The following is a 20,428-nucleotide window of genomic DNA, read 5'->3' on the forward strand; positions in this document are numbered from 1 at the left end:
ACCATTAATAAATAGTGAATTGTTGAGGCCCCAGCACAGATTCCTGAGGGATACTAATTGTCTCCTCTTTCCAATTCAACTACATAACCATGATCTCTACTGTCTTCCACTACCTAACCAATCTCTTAACCAGGTCAATAATTTGCCTTCAATTCCAGGAGCTTTAATTTCAGCTCACAGTCCAGTCTGTGAAACCTCATCAAATGCCTTCTGAACTTTATATTCCTATATCCACTATCTACTACTTCAGTTCCTCAAAATTCAGTTAGCTTCATTAGCTATGACCTACCCTTTATAAATCTTATGTTGCCTGTTTCTAATTAGCTCAAATTTCTTTGTGTTAAGTCACTCGGAATGTATTTTTAATCTGGCGATTAGGAGGGCAATCAAATGGACTGCTTGGTCTTGGATGGTGTTTAACTTCTTGAGTGTTGTACCTGCACTCATCGAAACAAATGTCAACTATTCAATCACACTACTGATTTCTGCCTTGTAGGTGGTTATAAGGCTTTGGTGAGTCAGGAGGTGAGCCACTTGCCACAGAATACCCAGCATCAGACTTGGTATAGCAACAGTGGTATTTTTGTGGCTGATCCAGTAGAGCTTTTGCATCATTGCAGACATCAAAGATGCTTCCCAAGATGATGATGGGGTGGAAGGTGGTGGAAATTCAGTGATAGTAATGCCATTGAATATCATTGGGAGGTAATTAGGCTCTCTTGTTGGTGATGGTCATTGCCTGGCACTTGTCTGGCATGAATGATAAGTGCCACTAAGCTGAAGCCTGGATGTTGTCCAGGTCTTGGTGCTATGGGCATGGACTGCTTCATTATCTGAGTTGCAAGTGGACTGAGCACTCTGCAATCATCTGTGAAACAGCCCCACTTCTGACATGATAGAGGGAAGGTCATTGAAGCAGCTGAAGATATTAGGGCCTTTGCTGACCAAAGGAACTCCTGCAGCAAATGCCCTGGGGCTGAGATATTTAGTCTCCAATGGCCACAAACATCTTCACTTGTGTCAGGTTTGACTCTGACCGCTGAAGCGTTTCCCTTCCCTGATCTCACTGACTCCAGTTTTACTAGGGCTCCTTGGTGCTAATTGAATGTCTGCCGCCTTCACTGGAGGAAAAATACAAAGGGGATGAAGCTTTGCTACAGCTACACACTCAGTCAAATACTGCTTTGATGCCAAGAGCAGTCACTCGCCTCAACTCTGGAACCCAGCTCTTGTGTCCATGTATGGATCAGGCTGCAGTGATGTCTGGAGCCATGTGGTCCTGACTGAACCCAAACTGAGCATTGGTGAACAGGCTGTTGATCAAATGCCACTTGACAGCACTGCTGATATTTAGAGTAGGCTGATAGGGTGGTAATTTGCTGAGTTGGATGTCTATTGCTTATTGTGGACAGAACATAGAGGGGCAATGTTCCAAATTAACTACATGGCAGTATTGTAGCTGTGTTGGAACAGCTTGGCTCGTGACGTGGCTAGTTCTGGCACACGGGTCTTCACTACAGCCGGGAAGTTGTTGGTGTTGGAGTTGCAAATTATGTAATTTGAAAGTAGACTAAATAATTTATAATATATTTAATTGTAATAAAAGATGTTCAAAAATTATTACAACTGGAGAGGAAAGAAATTTGGTATTCGTTTGCCCTTGCTTGTTATCCTATTAACAGATTTTCATAAGGTTTTCCAACCAGATATTGCCACACATGTAAATACTATAAAGGAAAAACTATGGTAGAAGAATCAGTGACATCATTAATATAAAATGAGTAATTACTTGTTTGAAATTTATAATTTAACATCTGTCTGTCAATCTGAAAACCATTGAGCTGAAAGTGGTTTGTGATGAACAGCAGGTTTGAGTTGGAATTCAAACATCACATTTTTACATAAAAGCAAAATACTGCGGATGCTGGAAATCTGAAACAAAAACAAGAAATGCTGGATTCACTCAGCAGGTCTGGCAGCATCTGTGGAAAGAGAAGCAGAGTTAACGTTTCGGGTCAGTGACCCTTCTTCGGAACTGACAAATATTAGAAAAGTCACAGATTATAAACAAGTGAGGTGGGGGTTGGGCAAGAGATAACAAAGGAGAAGGTGCAGATTGGACCAGGCCACATAGCTGACCAAAAGGTCACTGAGCAAAGGCAAACAATATGTTAATGGTGTGTTGAAAGACAAAGCATTAGTACAGATTAGGTGTGAATATACTGAATATTGAACATCAAGTGCAAACCTGAAGAAAAACAACCTGAAAGAAACAGTGGGTAAGCAAACTGAACAAACTAAGATGAAATGAAATAAATGCAAAAAAAGATTGTAAAAAATGTAAAAAGGAATGCAAAAAAAAAGGAAGAAAAAATAACAAAAAATGACTAAAAATGAAAGTAAAGTGGGGGGCTGTCATGCTCTGAAATTATTGAACTCAATGTTCAGTCCGGCAGGCTGTAGTGTGCCTAATCGGTAGATGAGATGCTGTTCCTCGAGCTTGCGTTGATGTTCACTGGAACACTGCAGCAATCCCAGGACAGAGATGTGAGCATGAGAGCAGGGGGGAGTGTTGAAATGGCAAGCAACTGGAAGCTCAGGGTCCTGCTTGCGGACTGAGCGGAGATGTTCCGCAAAGCGGTCACCCAGTCTGCGCTTGGTCTCCCCAATGTAGAGGAGACCACACTGTGAGCAGCGAATACAGTATACTACATTGAAAGAAGTACAAGTAAATCGCTGCTTCACCTGAAAGGAGTGTTTGGGGCCTGGGATAGTGAGGAGAGAGGAGGTAAATGGGCAGGTATTACACCTCCTGCGATTGCAAGGGAAGGTGCCCTGGGACGGGGACGAGGTGGTGGGGGTAATGGAGGAGCGGACCAGGGTGTCGCGGAGGGAACGATCCCTTCGGAATGCTGACAGGGGAAGGGAGGGGAAGATGCGACTGGTAGTGGCATCACGCTGGAGGTGGCGAAAATGGCGGAGGATGATCCTTTGGATATGGAGGCTGGTGGGATGAAAAGTGAGGACAAGGGGAACCCTGTCACGGTTCTGGGAGGGAGGAGAAGGGGTGAGGGTAGAGGTGCGGGGAATGGGTCGGACACGGTTGAGGGCACTGTCAACCACAGTGGGGGGAAATCCTCGGTTGAGGAAAAAGGAGGTCATATCAGAAGCACCGTCATGGAAGGTAGCATCATCAGAGCAGATGCGTCGGAGACGGAGAAACTGGCATCTCTGACACTTCCCTTCCCTTCCTCGACTTCTCTGTCTCCATCTCTGGGGATAGGTTGTCTACCAATATCCATTATAAGCCCACTGACTCCCACAGCTACCTCGACTACACTTCTTCACACCCTACCTCCTGTAAGGACTCCATTCCATTCTCCCAGTTTCTCCGTCTCTGACGCATCTGCTCTGATGATGCTACCTTCCATGACGGTGCTTCTGATATGACCTCCTTTTTCCTCAACCGAGGATTTCCCCCCACTGTGGTTGACAGGGCCCTCAACCGTGTCCGACCCATTCCCCGCACCTCTACCCTCACCCCTTCCCCTCCCTCCCAGAACCGTGTCAGGGTTCCCCTTGTCCTCACTTTTCATCCCACCAGCCTCCATATCCAAAGGATCATCCTCCGCCATTTTCGCCACCTCCAGCGTGATGCCACTACCAGTCGCATCTTCCCCTCCCTTCCCCTGTCAGCATTCCGAAGGGATCGTTCCCTCCGCGACACCCTGGTCCGCTCCTCCATTACCCCCACCACCTCGTCCCCGTCCCAGGGCACCTTCCCTTGCAATCGCAGGAGGTGTAATACCTGCCCATTTACCTCCTCTCTCCTCACTATCCCAGGCCCCAAACACTCCTTTCAGGTGAAGCAGCGATTTACTTGTACTTCTTTCAATGTAGTATACTGTATTCGCTGCTCACAGTGTGGTCTCCTCTACATTGGGGAGACCAAGCGCAGACTGGGTGACCGCTTTGCGGAACATCTCCGCTCAGTCCGCAAGCAGGACCCTGAGCTTCCGGTTGCTTGCCATTTCAACACTCCCCCCTGCTCTCATGCTCACATCTCTGTCCTGGGATTGCTGCAGTGTTCCAGTGAACATCAACGCAAGCTCGAGGAACAGCATCTCATCTACCGATTAGGCACACTACAGCCTGCCGGACTGAACATTGAGTTCAATAATTTCAGAGCATGACAGCCCCCCACTTTACTTTCATTTTTAGTTATTTTTTCTTTTTTTTTTGCATTCCTTTTTACATTTTTTACAATCTTTTTTTGCATTTATTTCATTTCATCTTAGTTTGTTCAGTTTGCTTACCCACTTTTTTTCAGGTTGTTTTTCTTCAGGTTTGCACTTGCTGATGTTCAATATTCAGTATATTCACACCTAATCTGTACTAATGCTTTGTCTTTCAACACACCATTAACATATTGTTTGCCTTTGCTCCGTGACCTTTTGGTCAGCTATGTGGCCTGGTCCTTCTCCTTTGTTATCTCTTGCCCAACCCCCACCTCACTTGTTTATAATCTGTGACTTTTCTAATATTTGTCAGTTCCGAAGAAGGGTCACTGACCCGAAACGTTAACTCTGCTTCTCTTTCCACAGATGCTGCCAGACCTGCTGAGTGAATCCAGCATTTCTTGTTTTTGTTTCACATTTTTACATGTCTTACACAGTTCAGTGGTGTTTAGATTGTGGGACTACCTTCAAACAAAAGGTGGTTAATACTCTGAACTTCTGTTCAGTAAAACTGAATATACAATTCTTTTGATTTCTGTGGGCTATATCTTTAAATTATTTTTATTGGAATTTACTGTTTTGTTAGCCTGTGGAATTATAAACACCCAGAGAGTAAATGGGATATTGATGTTTTCAGTATTTTCCACCACAGGCATGCAACTAATCATCAGTTTATCAGAAAGAATGAATTTTAAAAGACAGTAACTTCACAATAGATTATCCAATCCAATTGACTGTCTATTTGTCTATTGTGCAAGTTCTTCAGAGTGTGATAGTTGCAGCTTACTCAGCTAGTATATGTTGCTAACTTACGGAAGCTTTCGATCTTGGCATTGCTTGCTCGCATTCAGCATCTCGGATGTTAATTGTGAAGATGCACTGTTAGATTGGGGAGCTGTGAACGAATAAAAATATGAAGAATGGCAAAGTAAATTGCACCTTGAAGGAATGATGAAATATTGTGATAGTAATGGAATTAATTTTAAGGAAGTTAAATTTTAAGATGGATCGTCATTTGGGGATGGAGGGGGGAGGAGTGATGAAATTTTAACTTCCACAGTTTCACATTTTTCACAATTCTTGTGTGCTGCCCTCCTTTCTCTTCCCACCCTGCTCATTTTACTTGATCTGTTCTGGCTTCGTGTTCTGATTTATTCTTGCTCATGAATGCAGTAATTGATCTGAAAAATGAAATTTGCATTGTGCTATGTTCTAAGTGTACATCTGTATGTACTATATGTGTGATACACACTGTGGAAATTGGGGCTCACATTGACCATTAAAAGTTGATGTAACCCCAATGTTACTGCAGTAAGTTATGGGGCTCATTTATTTTTAAACTGTGGCCGGACAGAGCACGCCAAGGCATGTAAAGATCAGAACAAAAATGGACGCAGGCAGCAAAAAAATACTGATCGGAATTTGTTAAAAGGTCACAACTTCAATTAAAAGTAGCTTTTTTTAAAACTCGCATGTAATTACATGTATCTCTACGATAATGAAGCAATTTTCAATGTCTGCTGCATAACGACTGAGCCCATGATTTGAAACCTTGCATCACCACAGGGGTACTTTTAATTAGCCAAAGCCTGTGTTGCTTTTAGCGCCATCCAGTGCTTTCAGCAGGAATTGCACCTATACATGCAGATATAGATGTTTGTAGGAAGCAAATGCTAGAAATTGTGGAACTGTAAAACAAGATGGGCAGATATTTTGCCATTATCTTGGGGATAAATAAATGTTCTACATACTTCAGTTGTTGTCTCTGTTCTTTTTCAAATTTCCACACTCCAGAAGAGACTTGGGATCTACATCAATGCCTTGGAATTGATGGTAGTTGTCATGTTTATAGTATCTATCCATGAGTTTTGTGAATCATTTTAAACATGTTCCCTTACATAGACAAGGCTGGTGGACTTGCCTTCAGTCAAGCCTTTCAGTGGTAGAGACTTAGTGATGATTTAACCAATATAACCTTCCAAATGCACGGAGTGCTGCTAGAGGGCACAAAGTGTAAAGAAGGGAGCTTGGTAAGTAGTGGATTTTAAGGGTTAATCTCAAGTTTTTGTTTTGTTTACATTTTAGCAATTCGTTGAAATTACTGTTTAAGAAGTAAATTAGGTTTCTTAAAGTTTTAAACAGGGATATACAAGCTGAGAGTAGCTGTAGCTTGTTCATAAGATAGCTAGCTTAAACTGGTTGCCAAGCTCTAGCAGAGCTGACAGTGTTGTTTACAGGGAGCATGAGTTCAGGGGACTCAGTGCTGCATGTCTGCACTGAGTGCTGCTGGAGGGCACATAGTGTGAAGAAGGGAGTTGAGTAAGGAAGGGAGCTATAAATTGAGAGAAAATAAATTTCTCTGCACTGACAGCTACTTTGAGTGCGCAGAGTGTAAATTTGGAGTTTGGTGCGTGAGGGAGGTGCTCCTTTCTTTATTCTTCTACCTTTTTTCAGCCTCCGGTAGCTACCCCTCTCTTCGGTACAGGGGAAGAAGCTGATTGGTGAGTAACTGGTAAGTTGTTCTACTTCTAATTGTAATAAATAGTTTTTAAAGTTACATTATGGCAGGTCAGCTCAGCCAAGTGGAATGTACATCCTGCGGTATGTGGGAAGTCATGGACGCACCACGTGTCCTAGACGAATACATCTGCGGGAAGTGTTACCAGCTGCAGAAGCTTGAGCTCCGGGTTTCAGAACTCGAATGATGGCTGGAGTCACTTGTGTATCCGTGAGGCAAAGGACTGCGTGGATAGCATGTTTAGGGAGGTGGTCACACTGCAGTTTAGGAGCATGCAGGCAGAGAGGGAATGGGTGACTGCCAGGCAGTCTAGGAGAAGCAGGCAGGCAGTGCAGGAGACCCTTGAGTCTCTTGCTTGTTAATCAGTTTTCCATTTTGGATACTGGTGATGGTTCCTCGGGGATGCAGCCAGAGCAAAGTCTGTGGCGCCACTGGTGGCTCAGCTGCACAGGAGGGGAGGAAGAAGATTGGAAGAGCAATAGTGACGGGATTCAATAGTCAGGGGATCAGGCAGGCGTTTCTGCAGCAGTAAACGTGACTCCAGAATGGTGTGTTGCCTCCCTGATGCCAGGGTCAAGGATGTTACTGAGCAGCTGCAGGACCTCCTTCTGGGGGAGGAGGTCGTGGTCCACATTGGTACCAATGTGGACGTAGGTAGGAAGAGGGATGAAGTCCTGAAAGCAGATTTCAGGGAGTTAGGAAGGAGATTAAAAAGCAGGGCGTCGAGCAGTAATCTCCGGGTTACTCCCAGTGCCACGTGCGAGTGAGCATAGAAATAGGAGGATTGATCAATTGAACATGTGGCTGGAAAATTCATGTAGGAGGGATGGCATCAGATTTCTGAGTCATTGGGACCGATTCTGGGGCAGGTGGGACCTGTACAAGATGAACGGGCTACACCTTAGCAGGACTGGAACTCGCAGGGAGATTTGCTAGTGCTGTTGGGGAGGGTTTAAACTAGCTTGTCGGGGGATGGGAACCTGAGGGGTAGCTCAGATTGGAAGGAAGTAAAGCTGGTAACAGGAGGTAGAAAAGCAACAAGCGATATTAAAAGGCAGGCGAAACAAAGACTAGCATCAACTAGGTTTAGAATGCAGTATCTTGTCAAGATGACCAGATTAAGGACACTCTACCTGAATGCACGTGGCATTTGCAACAAGGTAGAAGATTTAAAGGCACAAATAGAGGTAAATGGACACGATGGATAACAAAGTAAGTTAAGGATTGTATGTTAAGGAAGTAAGGATTAAAAGGCCTATAAAGTTGCCCGAAATGGTAGTAAACCTGAGGATTTTGGAATACAGCAAAGGAGAACCAAGAAACTGATTAAGAAGGGGAGAATAGAATATGAATGTAAGCTAGCAAAATATATAAAAACAGACTGTAAAATCTTCTATAGGTACACAAAAAGGAAATGTTTGGCTAAGACAAATGTGGGTCCGTTACAGGCAGAGTCAGGAGAATTTATAATGGGGAACAGAGAAATGGCAGAGAAGTTAAATGATTACTTTGTGTCTGTCTTCATTGAGGAACATGCAGGAAATCTCCCAGAATTAGAGATCCAAGGGACTAGGGAGAATGAGGAATTGAAGGAAATTAGTATTAGTAAGAAGGTTGTATTGGATAATTTAATGGGGCTGAAGGTTGATAAGACCCCAGGACTTGGATTTTCAGAAGGCTTTTGATAAAGTCTCCCACAGGAGGTTGGTTAGCAAAATTAAAGCACATGGGATAGGAGGTAAGATACCGGCATGGATGAAGGATTGGTTAACAGGCAGAAAGCAGTAGGAAAAAACGGGTCATCCTTGCGTTGGCAGGTGGTGACTGGTTAACTTTGTGCAAACGTAGTCTTTTAAGAACAATCTTTAGAAGCAAACTTTTATGTAAAAATGCTTATTGGCTCAAAGCCTTTGTCTCAAGTTGGTAGAATGTTTAGCTTGATATGGGAGATTGATAAAATAAAATTCACATGACAGCACATGATGCATAGTCGTAGCCAATGTCCGAGTAAGGCTGAAAATAGTCATGTCGAAGCTTTTCATCTTTCTTTCATCAGGACAATTCACAATAATGACCAATATAAGGGAAAACAGCAACTTATACTGCATGAGAAGAGAGTGCTGATTGGTTGGCAAGTGAACTCTGGTAGAGGCATTGATGCAATGACCAACATTAGATGTGATTCCACGATTGGACAACATTTGCTAAATAATCCAGCGTGTTAAGAATTACGCTGACACCCAATTTGATTGTGAGTAGGGCTTGCAGAGTGGCACATTTGTCCATACTGGAAGCCACATATATTAATACACGGGGCCCTGTTCTTTGCAGACTGAAAGAATATGTACAAGCATTGCGCCTGTTTCAGCTGAACAAAATAAGTGACAATGCCTTGACCAGAGTCAAGATGCCTGGTTTAAATTTCAAACAAAGCTTGGCAGTTAACTGTCAGTCATGGTAAACTGATGCATTCTCCATAGCAATGCCTCTACCAATCAGAGTTCACTTGCTAGCCAATCAGCAGTCTTCTCATGCAGTATAAATTGTTGTTTTCCCTTACATTGGTTATTCTTGCAGATTGTCCTGATGAGTACAAGACGAAAAGCTTCGACAACATGTCACTATTTTCAGCAACACTTGTCGTTCAGTAGTACAGAACCTTATATGTCCGAGTAAGGGTTTTCTTGCAATCTTCGGGTTGTGGTACCATTTTATCTAGTTACTGGTTACTAGGAAAGGGTGCGCTCCAGATTATGAGAGCACAAGGTCCATTCATGGAAGTGGCTAGTGAGATTGAACCAGAGAACATAGCAACACAAAAGTCCAAAAACATGACTGGGTGGGAGGAAGTGTGTCGTTATACAGCCTGAACCAGCATGTTGGTCTCATTTTAGTCCTTGCATTCAAATCAAAACTAGTTGAGGGACATGAAGCAGAAAAGTTTGAATAGGTGGTAGTTCTGTGAACATAGAAAAAATTACTAAAGGTAGCCCATGACCTCCTGCCTGATATGGGATCAGATGTACAAAGGACACGTAGCACTTTCATTGACTCATTGGGCTGAATCCTAACTCTCAAAAGTGGTGCGGGAAGGGGTTATGGTCACGTCAGAGTTAAATTGCAAAATATCTGAAATGGAAACTCAACCTCTTCTGGATTTAGTGGAGACTGAACAAGACCGGGTAACCAGTATGAAGTGGGTTGGTCATTCAAATGTTAAAATTAGGCTGCCTGCCTTCACTTGGCCAGTCATTCTATTTTCAACATATTTTTGCTAAGTTTCCCAGGTCTTGGTGAAACATGGCAGCTTAAGGGCTAAATCCACAAGATAAGTGCTAAGTGCTTTTACAGCACTACTTGTGGGCCAGGAGGAGCAGGAGTGTCTCCTTTTACCCGCCACACACCCCAGGCACAACAAGCTACCCAGTTAACCATCTGCTGGAGATGACTGCTCCCCTGGACCAACATTGGATCCACTGTGATCTCTCTCACTCCCCCACATAGGCTTCAGCCTTGTGGAGCAGGCTTCCTGACCAAAAGACCTCCAGCCTGTCAGTTGCGTTGTCTGTGGGTGGGAACCAGACAAAAAATTTTAAGGAGCCCTGCAGTAAAACATCCATGCAAGGGACTGCCTTCCAGGCCAAAACCCAGGCCAGTATCACTCAGGACCGGGTTAAACTTTCAGGACATGTAAGCGATGTCAGAATATAGGTAAACCAGAGAGTTGAAATTGTGTCATTGTAATTCTACCCATTATTAATGAACCTTTTAAATTTAGGCCTGCTTCTTAGAAATTGTTTGGTGTAATGGTGCATATTATTCATGGTAATCCAGGCATTTGTGGATGTGGACACAGTGACTGATGCATGTCAGACATGTTCACTTGAGAAGTTCCTAGAAGAGAATTTGTCTGGCCTAAAGACTAGGTTTTATATCTCAGCCAATCACTTACTTATGCCAAAAGTACCAAATAAAACTATTTTGATCCACCATACATTCTTCAGATGAATGAGATGTTAGGTTTAATGGCACACTGGCTCACAAGCTGTGGCATGCACTTTAATGGATTTAGAGGACTGGAATAAAATGTTATTTCTCTAAGAAAATAAATGAGTGTTGCTGAAAAAAAAAATGCAGTCAAAGCTTTTTGTCTTGTACTCATCAGAATAGATGCAAGAATGCCAAATTTCAAAGGGAGCAACAATTTATACTGCATGAGAAAAGGGTGCTGATTGGTTGGCAAGTCAAATCTGGTTGAGGCGTTGCCATGGAGAATGCACCAAGGAACTGTTGTGCCCCCACACTTCATTAAATTCAAAAAAGGTGCAACACCTGGTCATGTTCCTTACTCCTGCAGAGGACAGGTACTTGCATATGAATATATGTAGCTTCTAACAAGCATAAGTGATCCATATTGCGAGCCTGACTGATGATCTTAAGGTTGTTGGTGTAATTCATAGCATACTTGGGATTGTTCAGTAAGTGCTGTCCAATCGCAGAGTCACATCTAACATTGGACATTGTGTTCTGAGTTCAGCAAGTATGAGCTGGTTGAGTTTGGTCAGAACTCTGCCTATTGCGAACAACCGAAGGGATGTGCTGTTTGATACAACCGCCAGTCATTCGGACAATTGGCCTAATACCTGGCATTGCACCGGTACTGGAATTAGTGTATCACGTTACTCATTTGTGTGGTAGGTAGAACATCTTTTTGACTTGACGGCAGCATCCTGTTAGTGGGAAATACCACTTGTATTTCTTGCATAGTTGCAGTGTGAAACGGCTAGCTTCACTTGCTGCTCAATTTTTTTTTTACATACCTTACCTTTCCAGGGACCTGAAAAGTGCCTAGTCTATCTCAAATTTATCTCAAAAGTTTAAGCAACAGATGAAGCTGGCCATTGCTTAAAATCTCCCAAAGATACAGGAATGGGTTTCAAGTGCTTGCAGCGCTCATTAAACACCTGAAGGAGGAAAAAATTGCAGTCATATTGTGGTGGGGGGGGGGGGGAGAAAGAGAGAAATGGGAGACTGGGAATAATTGGGTTGTTCTTGGAAAGAGCCAGCACAGACTCCATAGACCAAATGGCGGCCACCTGTTCTGTACTATTCTATGATTCTATCTTTTAAGGTGCGAGTTTTGACTTTTATACTAGTCTTTTTGTAGGAGGAATTCAATTATTTTGTGTTTTGAAAATTGTCATTTTATTGAGAATATCTTGAGTTATTTTCACCAACTTCACAGGCTAACTGATCTGGTCTTTTTGTAGCATTGATTTGTATTAAGTTTGCAACAATCCAATTTAAATCTGAAACCCATAACTTGATTAAAACACTCATTAAAATGTGAAATGTTTTAATCTAAACTATTAATACTTTGAGGAAACAATATTCAAAGCAGCTGCATAAGCATCATCTTAGATGTAATAAAAACAAGAAATGCTGGAAATACTCAGCAGGTCTGGCAGCATCTGTGGAGGGAGAAGCAGGGTTAATGTTTCAGGTCAATGACCCTTAGATGTGATTGATGTTGAGTACAGTGGGATGCATTAAAATGCAGTTCACTTAAACCATGAGCATGTTGCAGTTTGCAGGATGGTGGTTACAAGACCAAATAACACCCAGCATTGAGAATTGAATTCACTAAAACAGGGTTGGGTCTGTTTTCTTCTGGAGGAACAAACCCTGGGGAAAGGCCAGTTTTACGAAGCTGAGATGTGATTTGACAGAAGTGGACTGGAAACAGCTACTTTAAGGTAAACCAGCATCCGAGCAGTGGGAAGCATTCAAGGAGAAGATGTTTCAGTGCTGTATCTCTCTATAGAGAGAGTTCAAAACAAATATGTTCCCACAAAAAAAGTATGGGACTTTCAAAACTAGATGTCAAAGGGTAGGATAAGGCAAAAAAGCTTATATCAGAAACCATAAGCTCAATACTGCAGAAAAGCTAAAGGAGTATAGAAAGTGCAAGGGTAAGATTAAAGAGGAAATTAGGAAAGCAGAGGACATGGAAAAATATTGGCAAGTAGAATCCAGGAAGCCAAAGATGTTTTATAAACGCATAAAGTGTAAGGATAACTAACAAAAGAATAGGGCCTATTAGAGACAAAAAGGTAACTTGTGTGTGGAGGCGGAAGATGTGGGCATGGTTCTTGATGAATACCTTGCATCTATCTTCGCAAAAGAGGGGAATGAAGCAGACACTGTAGTTGAGGAGGAGTGTGAACTATTGGATGGGATAAACATTGTGAGAGGGGAAATATTAAGGGGTTTAATATCTTTGAAAATAAATAAATCACCATGCCCAGATGAAATGTATCCTAAGCTGCTAAGAGAAGCAAGGGAGGAAATGGTGGAGGCTCTGACCATTTTGAAATCCTTTCTGGCTATAGGTCTGCCAGACAATTGGACCGCTGATTTGTTCTGTGCTAAAAGGGAGGAAGGGATAGACGAGTAATTACACGCCAGAGAATTATTGGGGGAAATTCTGAGGGACGGTATAGCTTGTTTTTCTTATGGTAGGCACAGACACGATGGACTGAATGGCTGCCTCCTGCGCCAGAAATTTTCTGTTTATATTCTTGGATTTCACAGTATCCGAAAATGTTTTGGGGAAATGTGGAATAGGAAGAAATGGTCAAAATTAGAGTGGTGCTTTATTTATTAAAAACGATAAATATATAACGATTCTTGTTCCGCTAATCATAGTCAGAGTATCACTTGGAATGGCTTCTCTTCCCACTCCTGCACTGTTGGCTCTGCTGCCCCCCCGCCACCCCCCCACCAAGGATCTATCCTTGGCTACCTCCTATTTATCGTCATGCTGCCCCTCAGTGAAGTTAGCCGAAAGCACAGCATTAGTTTTCATGTGTATGCTGATGATGCAGCTCTATCTTGCCACCACCTATCAACTCCTCCACTGTTAAATTATCAGACTGCTTGTCTGACGTCCAGTACTGGATGAACAGAAATTTCCTCCAATTAAATATTGAGAAGACTGACTCCATTGTTTTTGGTCCCTTGCTACTGACTCCATACCTCTCACACTCAACAGTCTGAGATTAAATTAGTCTGTTCGCAATCTTTGGTGTCACATTTCACCCCAAAATGAGCTTCTGACCTCATTCACGCCATCACCAAGACCTCCTATTTCCATTTCCGTAACACTGCCTGACTTCGCCTCTGTCTCAGTTCATGTTCTGCTGAAACCCTCATTCATGCCTTCATTACCTCTAGACTTGACTATTCCAATGCACACCTGGCTGGTCTTCCACATTCCATCCTCTAAACTTTAGGCCATTCAAAACTCTGTTGCTCATGTCTTAACTCTCTCTAAATCCTGTTCCCCTGTCAGTCCTGTGCTCACTGATCTATGCTGGCTCCTGGTCAAGCAACATCTTGATTTTAAGATTCTTAGCCTGGTTTTCAAATCTCCCCATGGTCTCACCCCTCCCTATTTCTCTAATTTCCTGCAGCCCCAAAACCTTCCATGATATCTGTGCTCCTCAAATTCTGGCTTCTTGAACATCCCCAATTTTAATCATTCCACCATTGGTGGCCACGCCTTCTGTTGCCTAGGCCAAAAGCTCTGGAATGCCCTCCCTACACCTCTGTCTCTCCACCTTGCTTTCCTCCTTCTAGACGTTCCTTAAAAACCTACTCTTTGACCAACCTGACTGAATCATGTGGCTTGATGTCATATTTTGTTTTACATTCCTGTAAAGTGCCTTGGGACATATTATATTCAAGGTGCTTTATAAATATAAGTTGTTGTTGGTAGATTTGGTTAAACTGATGTGTCTGTCATCCTAGATTTAGATGGAGCTGGCAGGAGAGGTCTGTTTTGTATCTGGTGAAACCCAAACACTTGGGTCCGCTACCCTATGTCAAACTTTTCTGCAGTACCTATGTTGCAAACTTGTATTAAAAGAACATTCTGGACATCACAGCTGACGGGGACTCGAGACGGTGTGCCAACAAAACCAGTTGGCTGAGTTTTGCATCCATTCAGAATTCGCCAGATTGTCAGACAGGGCTGTCAAGGTTTTGATACAGTTTGCTACAACTTAACCTGTGTGAAAGTTGTTTTTTGTCACTCACTGGAGTGAAATCAAAGTATCGGTGGCTTTGTATAGAAAACAATTTACAACTTAACTATCACCTATCACTCCAAATGTTATGTGCCTATGCTCAAACAATCTCATCTGTCATATTGATGGTGAGTAGTACAGTTAAGCCATTGTTCAAGTTGTCTTTGTATATTACAACTTGTGCATTTCATCCAATGCTGGGCATTAAAGAAGTTAAAATAGTAAATCTGTATACTGGTGACAGTATGTTGGCAACTGGTAGATCTGGAAGGGGATGCGCAAGAAGTAAAGTTTGGGAGCCTCTGATTTAGATTGTGTCCCATCCAGACTTCAGTAAGGTTGATGAAAGAGGTAAATGGACTGAAGATAATTGTCATTTGCACTACCTAACAAACTTAACAGAATAAGATCAATAAATTAATAGTTACAAAGGGAAATGCACCAATTTCCCCCATTCTTTTTTCACAATTTCTGAACTTGCAAGAGGGTTTTAGGGCTGGACACTGAAAATAATAACCTACTCTATTTTTGGCTGCCATGGTGTGGGTGGAGTTGGGGGCAGAAAACTGCTCTTGCTAGGATTCCCCAAATCATTTGAGGTCCTGGCTCCTCAGGTAGAGGGGGTAGGGAGGCAACCTACATTTAAATCCCTGTCAATTTTGGTTCCGTCTCTTTCAGTCTTAGAAGCTGGAACTTTTTCAATGTCTTTTTACAATGACACTTGCCATAGTTATGAAGCTGTGGATCTATTGCTGTGTACTTTGGTTACACAAATATAAGACAGTATAAATAAAAAATGACTGGTGTTGATAGTAATTACAGTGCCTTGGTTTAATTATGTGAAATGGATGCTTTGTTTATAGATATAGTATTGTCCTATCCCCAGCGTGGAAGTTGGTGCTTTTTGGTAGGGGAAGGCAGAAAATTGGAGACAAAAGTACTGTAGTAATGCCACCATGGCTCGCCAGCAGATAAATGTGGCTTATTCATAACCTCAGCTGACCACAAGCTGCAGGAGACTAAGTAGCATCTGTATATGACTGGGTTCAAAGCAGAAGCACGGTTGGTTTGACCACTGAGTGAGTGGTGTTAACAACTAAAGTTCCAATATAAGACTTCAAATGAATTCTGTTTCTTGCACAAATCTTGTGGTCATTAGTTAGAATTACTATTTGCTTGATTCATTTCTTGTCTCTTCATATGGGATGTGTTGTCCTCGTGAAGAGATTTTGCTTTTATTAATTTAAACCTTTTTCCATATTGCCCTTTGGGGCCTGGAGATAGTCCCCAAACCTTATATTACACAAGTTTATTCATCTTTACTTTGCTCTGCATTGTTGCTGTTAGTACTTCTGTTATTTGATTTTGTGCCTTATACAATTAATCTGGGGTAAGCAATTTTAAGCAACCCAAGCCAGATATCCTGTAGTACAAAAACAATTTAAAAGTGCCAGTTGTGATGCAAGCCACCTACTGAGATTGTAATGACTATTGTAACAATTACAATTCTGATCAGCATTCAGTTACAACTACCCAATCTTTTTGGTTCTGCATTTGCTACAGTACTCTGCAGCAGCTATCTGCCTGCTCAACCATGCACTCTGACCTTTTGATGCCTTGACACCAGCAAAATCTATATTCACTTCCATACCAGTTATTTCCTGTGGTATGGACACCACCTTTGTTCCCTCAAGGCTAGGGGTGCAGACATGAGCAGATCTGCCACAAAACTGTTTGGCCATCCGTCACCAGATATGACTGGACAATATTGAGGGTTATTGGGACTTGCTTTTCTCTGCCGAAACCACCCACTACTCCCAAGATCATCTGAAGAGCAGAGATAGCTGCCCAGTTTCTTTCCTGACTGCCAGTGATCTCCTTAAAAGCCTGTCCTCTCTAGCACCACCATTCATGTATCCAACAAGCGCAAGGCACTCGTGTACTTCTCAGTAAGATTGAGACCATCTGTTCAGCCGTCTCTGCTGCTTACCCCCACTCCCTCTTTCTTTTGCCCATCAAACCAAAACCTCACCCTCTGCATCCCTGCTGCCGTTTCTCTTCCTATCTCCCTCCATTCCCTTTCTTCGCCTCCCCATCAAAAAAAATTCACCCAATAACTCATTAGTTAGGCGCAACTTGAGTACTGTGTTCAGTTCTGGTCACCTCATTACAGAAAGGATGTAGTTGCACTAGAGAGGATACAGAGGGGATTTACGAGGATGTTGCCAGGACAGGAAAAATGCAGCTGTGAGGAAAGATTGGATAGGCTGGGGTTGTTCTCCTTGGAACAGAGAAGGCTGAGGGGAGATCTGATTGAAATGTACCAAATGTTGAGGGGCCTGGATAGAGTGGAGGTGAAGGATCTATTCACCTTAGCAGAGAGGTCAGTGACAAGGGGGTATAGATTTAAAGTGACTGGTAGAAAAATTAGAGGGGAGATGAGGAAACATTTTTTCATCCAGAGGGTAGTGATGGTCTAGAACTCACTTCCTGAAAGGGTAGTTGAGGCAGAGACCCTCAACTCATTCAAAAGGAGCCTGGATATGCACCTCAAGTGCTGAAAGCTGCAGAGCTGCAGACCAAATGCTGGAAGGTGGGATTAGACTAGATGGATTGTTTTTCGGCCGGCGCGCGCCCGATGGGCCAAGTGGCCTCTTTCTGTGCCTTAAATTCTCTGATTTCTGTCTTTTCAAACTATAACCTCATCTCCGACCTCTCTTTCTTCTCAAGTTCTTAAACATGTTGCTTCAAATTCATGCCCACCTTTCCCACATCCCCGTTTGAATCTCTCCAATGCGTTTTCCACTCCTAGCACAGCACCAAAATGACCCTAAGCAAAGTCACAAATGACATCCTCTTCTCAACCTCGCTGTTGGTTTTGACATGGTCGACCATACCATCCCGCTCCGATGCCTTTATATGTACCGTCCTACCAAATTCAAGGCAGTGAAATCTCGGGTCCTTGGAAATTGACAATTTTGCAGACTTCACGGGTTTTACTGATTGACGAGACTCAGCCTGTTGTTTGGTAGATGAGGCAGGGCTTTCTGTGCAGTTTTGAGAGTAGCAGCCTCAAGTGTTGGATAAGTGAGAATGCCAGAATGAGCAAGCGAAAAACGGCCACAACCTTTACTGCAGCTCATCGAGTGAAAGAATTTGGAAGCTAAGTTCTGCATGCCAGTAGTGCTATAATGTTTGTACAAGTTGCAATGTTTCGCTGGCAATGATTCAGCGCCACTTAGTCCGAAAGGTATCGCATCAGAAAGAGAGCATCTGACACCGCACTGCTGGAAAACAAAGATGCAAAGCAACAAGCAACTATTTCATCTCTTTTTTAAGAAGTCAATAGAGAGCTCAGAAAATAGTCAGTTGGTTACACTGGAAATGGTGGATGCTTTGCAAGCGCCAACATACCATTGGAAAAAGCTGATCAACCAAAGCTGCGGCTATTCATTCAACGTAATGTGTAAAATGGCTGTTGCTTGCCAAATGCAAATAAACTGTTAGGACTACCTACGGAAGCTTTTTGTTGCTCATTGTGAAGACAATTCCAATAAACTCTGGACACAACTGTCTAAACATGGACAGGTGTTCACAGTGCAGCCACAGGGAATGAAGAAACGAACAGTTGCAGGTTGCTCCAAGCTCACATTCAACCACCGACTTCAGTGAGTAAAGAATGTGATCTGTTCTATAGTCAGCTTTTTACAATAATTTGAGTATACAAGAAATGCCATTTGAAGCCAGAAACTCCTTGTCTTTTGTTTTAAAATAATTCTTTTTATGGTTTGTTGTGACACTCTGATATTTGCGATTTAAATGTGTAATCGTGAAATTCATGATTCTTAAAATGCTGTGACTGTGAAATTTTATAAATTTGGCCATGAATTTGGTAGGGTCCTACTTATATCTATTATCCATGGGAGCACATGAGATTGAGGGTAATATACTGGTATGGATTGAGAATTGGTTAACAGACAGCGAACAGAGTAGGAATAAATGGGTCATTCTCAGGGTGGCAGTATGTTACTGCAGGGTACTGCGAGGATGAGTGCTTGGGCCACAGCTATTCACAATCTATATAAATGATTTGGATGTGGGGACCAAATGTATTTCCAAATTTGCTGATGAGACAAAGCAAGGTGGGAATACAAGTTGTGAGGAGGATGTAAGGAGGCTTCAAAGGGACTTGGACAGGCTTGGTGGGTGAGAACATGGCAGATGTAATATAATGTGAATAATTGTGACATTATCCACTTTGGTAGGAAAAACTGAAATGCAGAGTATTCCTTAAATGGTGAGAGTTTGGGAAGTCTGGGTGTCCTTGTTCATGAGTCACTAAAAGCCAGCATGCAGATTTAGCAAGCAATTAGTAAGGCAAATAATACCCTTCATACAAGGGTTTTTGCGTACAGGAATAAAGGTGTCTTCTTGCAATTGTAAAGAGCCTTGGTGAGACCGCACCTGAGTATTGTGTACGGTTTTGGTCTCCTTATCTAAGGAAGGATATATTTGCCATAGAGGGAGTGCAACTGAGGTTCACCAGCCTAATCCCTGGGATGGCGAGATTGTCTTATGAGAGAGTGAGGAAACTGGGTCTGTATTCTCTAGAGTTTCGTAGAAGGTGGTCTCATGGAAACTTACAAAATTTTTACAGGGTGTGACCGTGTGGATGTAGATAAGATGGGATGTTTCCCCTGGCCGGTGAGTCTTGAACCAGGGGACATAGTCTCAGACTAAGGGGTAGGCCATTTAAGACTGAGATGAGGAATTTCTTCATTCAGAAGGTGGTGAATCTTTAGTTTTAGTTTAGTTTAGAGATACAGCACTGAAACAGGCCCTTCGGCCCACCGAGTCTGTGCTGACCATCAACCACCCATTTATACTAATCCTACACTAATCCCATATTCCTACCACATCCCCACCTGTCCCTATATTTCCCTACCACCTACCTATACTAGGGGCAATTTTATAATGGCCAATTAACCTATCAACCTGCAAGTCTTTGGCTTGTGGGAGGAAACCGGAGCACCCGGAGAAAACCCATGCAGACACTGAGAACTTGCAAACTCCACACAGGCAGTACCCAGAATTGAGCCCAGGTCGCTGGAGCTGTGAGGCTGCGGTGCTAACCACTGCGCCACTGTGCCGCCCCGAATTCTCTACCCCAGAGGGCTGTTGAGGCTCAATCATTGAGCATACTCAAGACACAAATCAATAGATATCTGGATACTAATGACATCAAGGGATATGGGAAAGTGGCAGAGGTAGATGGTCAGCCATGATCTCATTGAATGGCGGAGCAGGCTTGATGGGCTGAATGGCCTACTCCTCCTATGTTCTTATCCAGCTAAGTGGTCCCTTCCTCATTCACAGACTGCCCTTTGGTAACAACATCTGAAGATAATGGGGTCAGCTTTCCTATGCATCCTGGCGACACCCAGCTCTACTACTCAACCCCTCCACTGCCTTTGCTGTCATACTGCTTGACTGATATCCAGTCATGGAAAGATGGTGCAGGAGGGAGGGCTTTAGTTTCCTGGGACGGTGGGACCTATACCGGCTGGGCGGGTTGCATCTGA

At 43.0% G+C, this 20,428-nt stretch overlaps 1 protein-coding gene across 3 annotated transcripts in view; it reads left to right on the forward strand.

The window, feature by feature from the left end:
• Nucleotides 1-20,428, forward strand: part of cbfb (core-binding factor subunit beta) — a 148,708-nt gene that overhangs the window by 122,374 nt on the left and 5,906 nt on the right. Inside the window, exon 6 of one of the 3 annotated variants that reach the window (XM_068049656.1) lies at nt 6,693-6,750. The exons of the other annotated variants lie outside the window; for them this stretch is intronic. Coding sequence (XP_067905757.1) covers nt 6,693-6,743 — 51 coding nt within the window. The 3' untranslated portion in view covers nt 6,744-6,750. The remainder of the gene's footprint in view (nt 1-6,692; nt 6,751-20,428) is intronic. 3 annotated transcript variants of the gene reach the window in all.

Source organism: Heterodontus francisci, chromosome 17 (assembly GCF_036365525.1).
Source record: "Heterodontus francisci isolate sHetFra1 chromosome 17, sHetFra1.hap1, whole genome shotgun sequence".
Classification (NCBI taxonomy): domain Eukaryota; kingdom Metazoa; phylum Chordata; class Chondrichthyes; order Heterodontiformes; family Heterodontidae; genus Heterodontus; species Heterodontus francisci.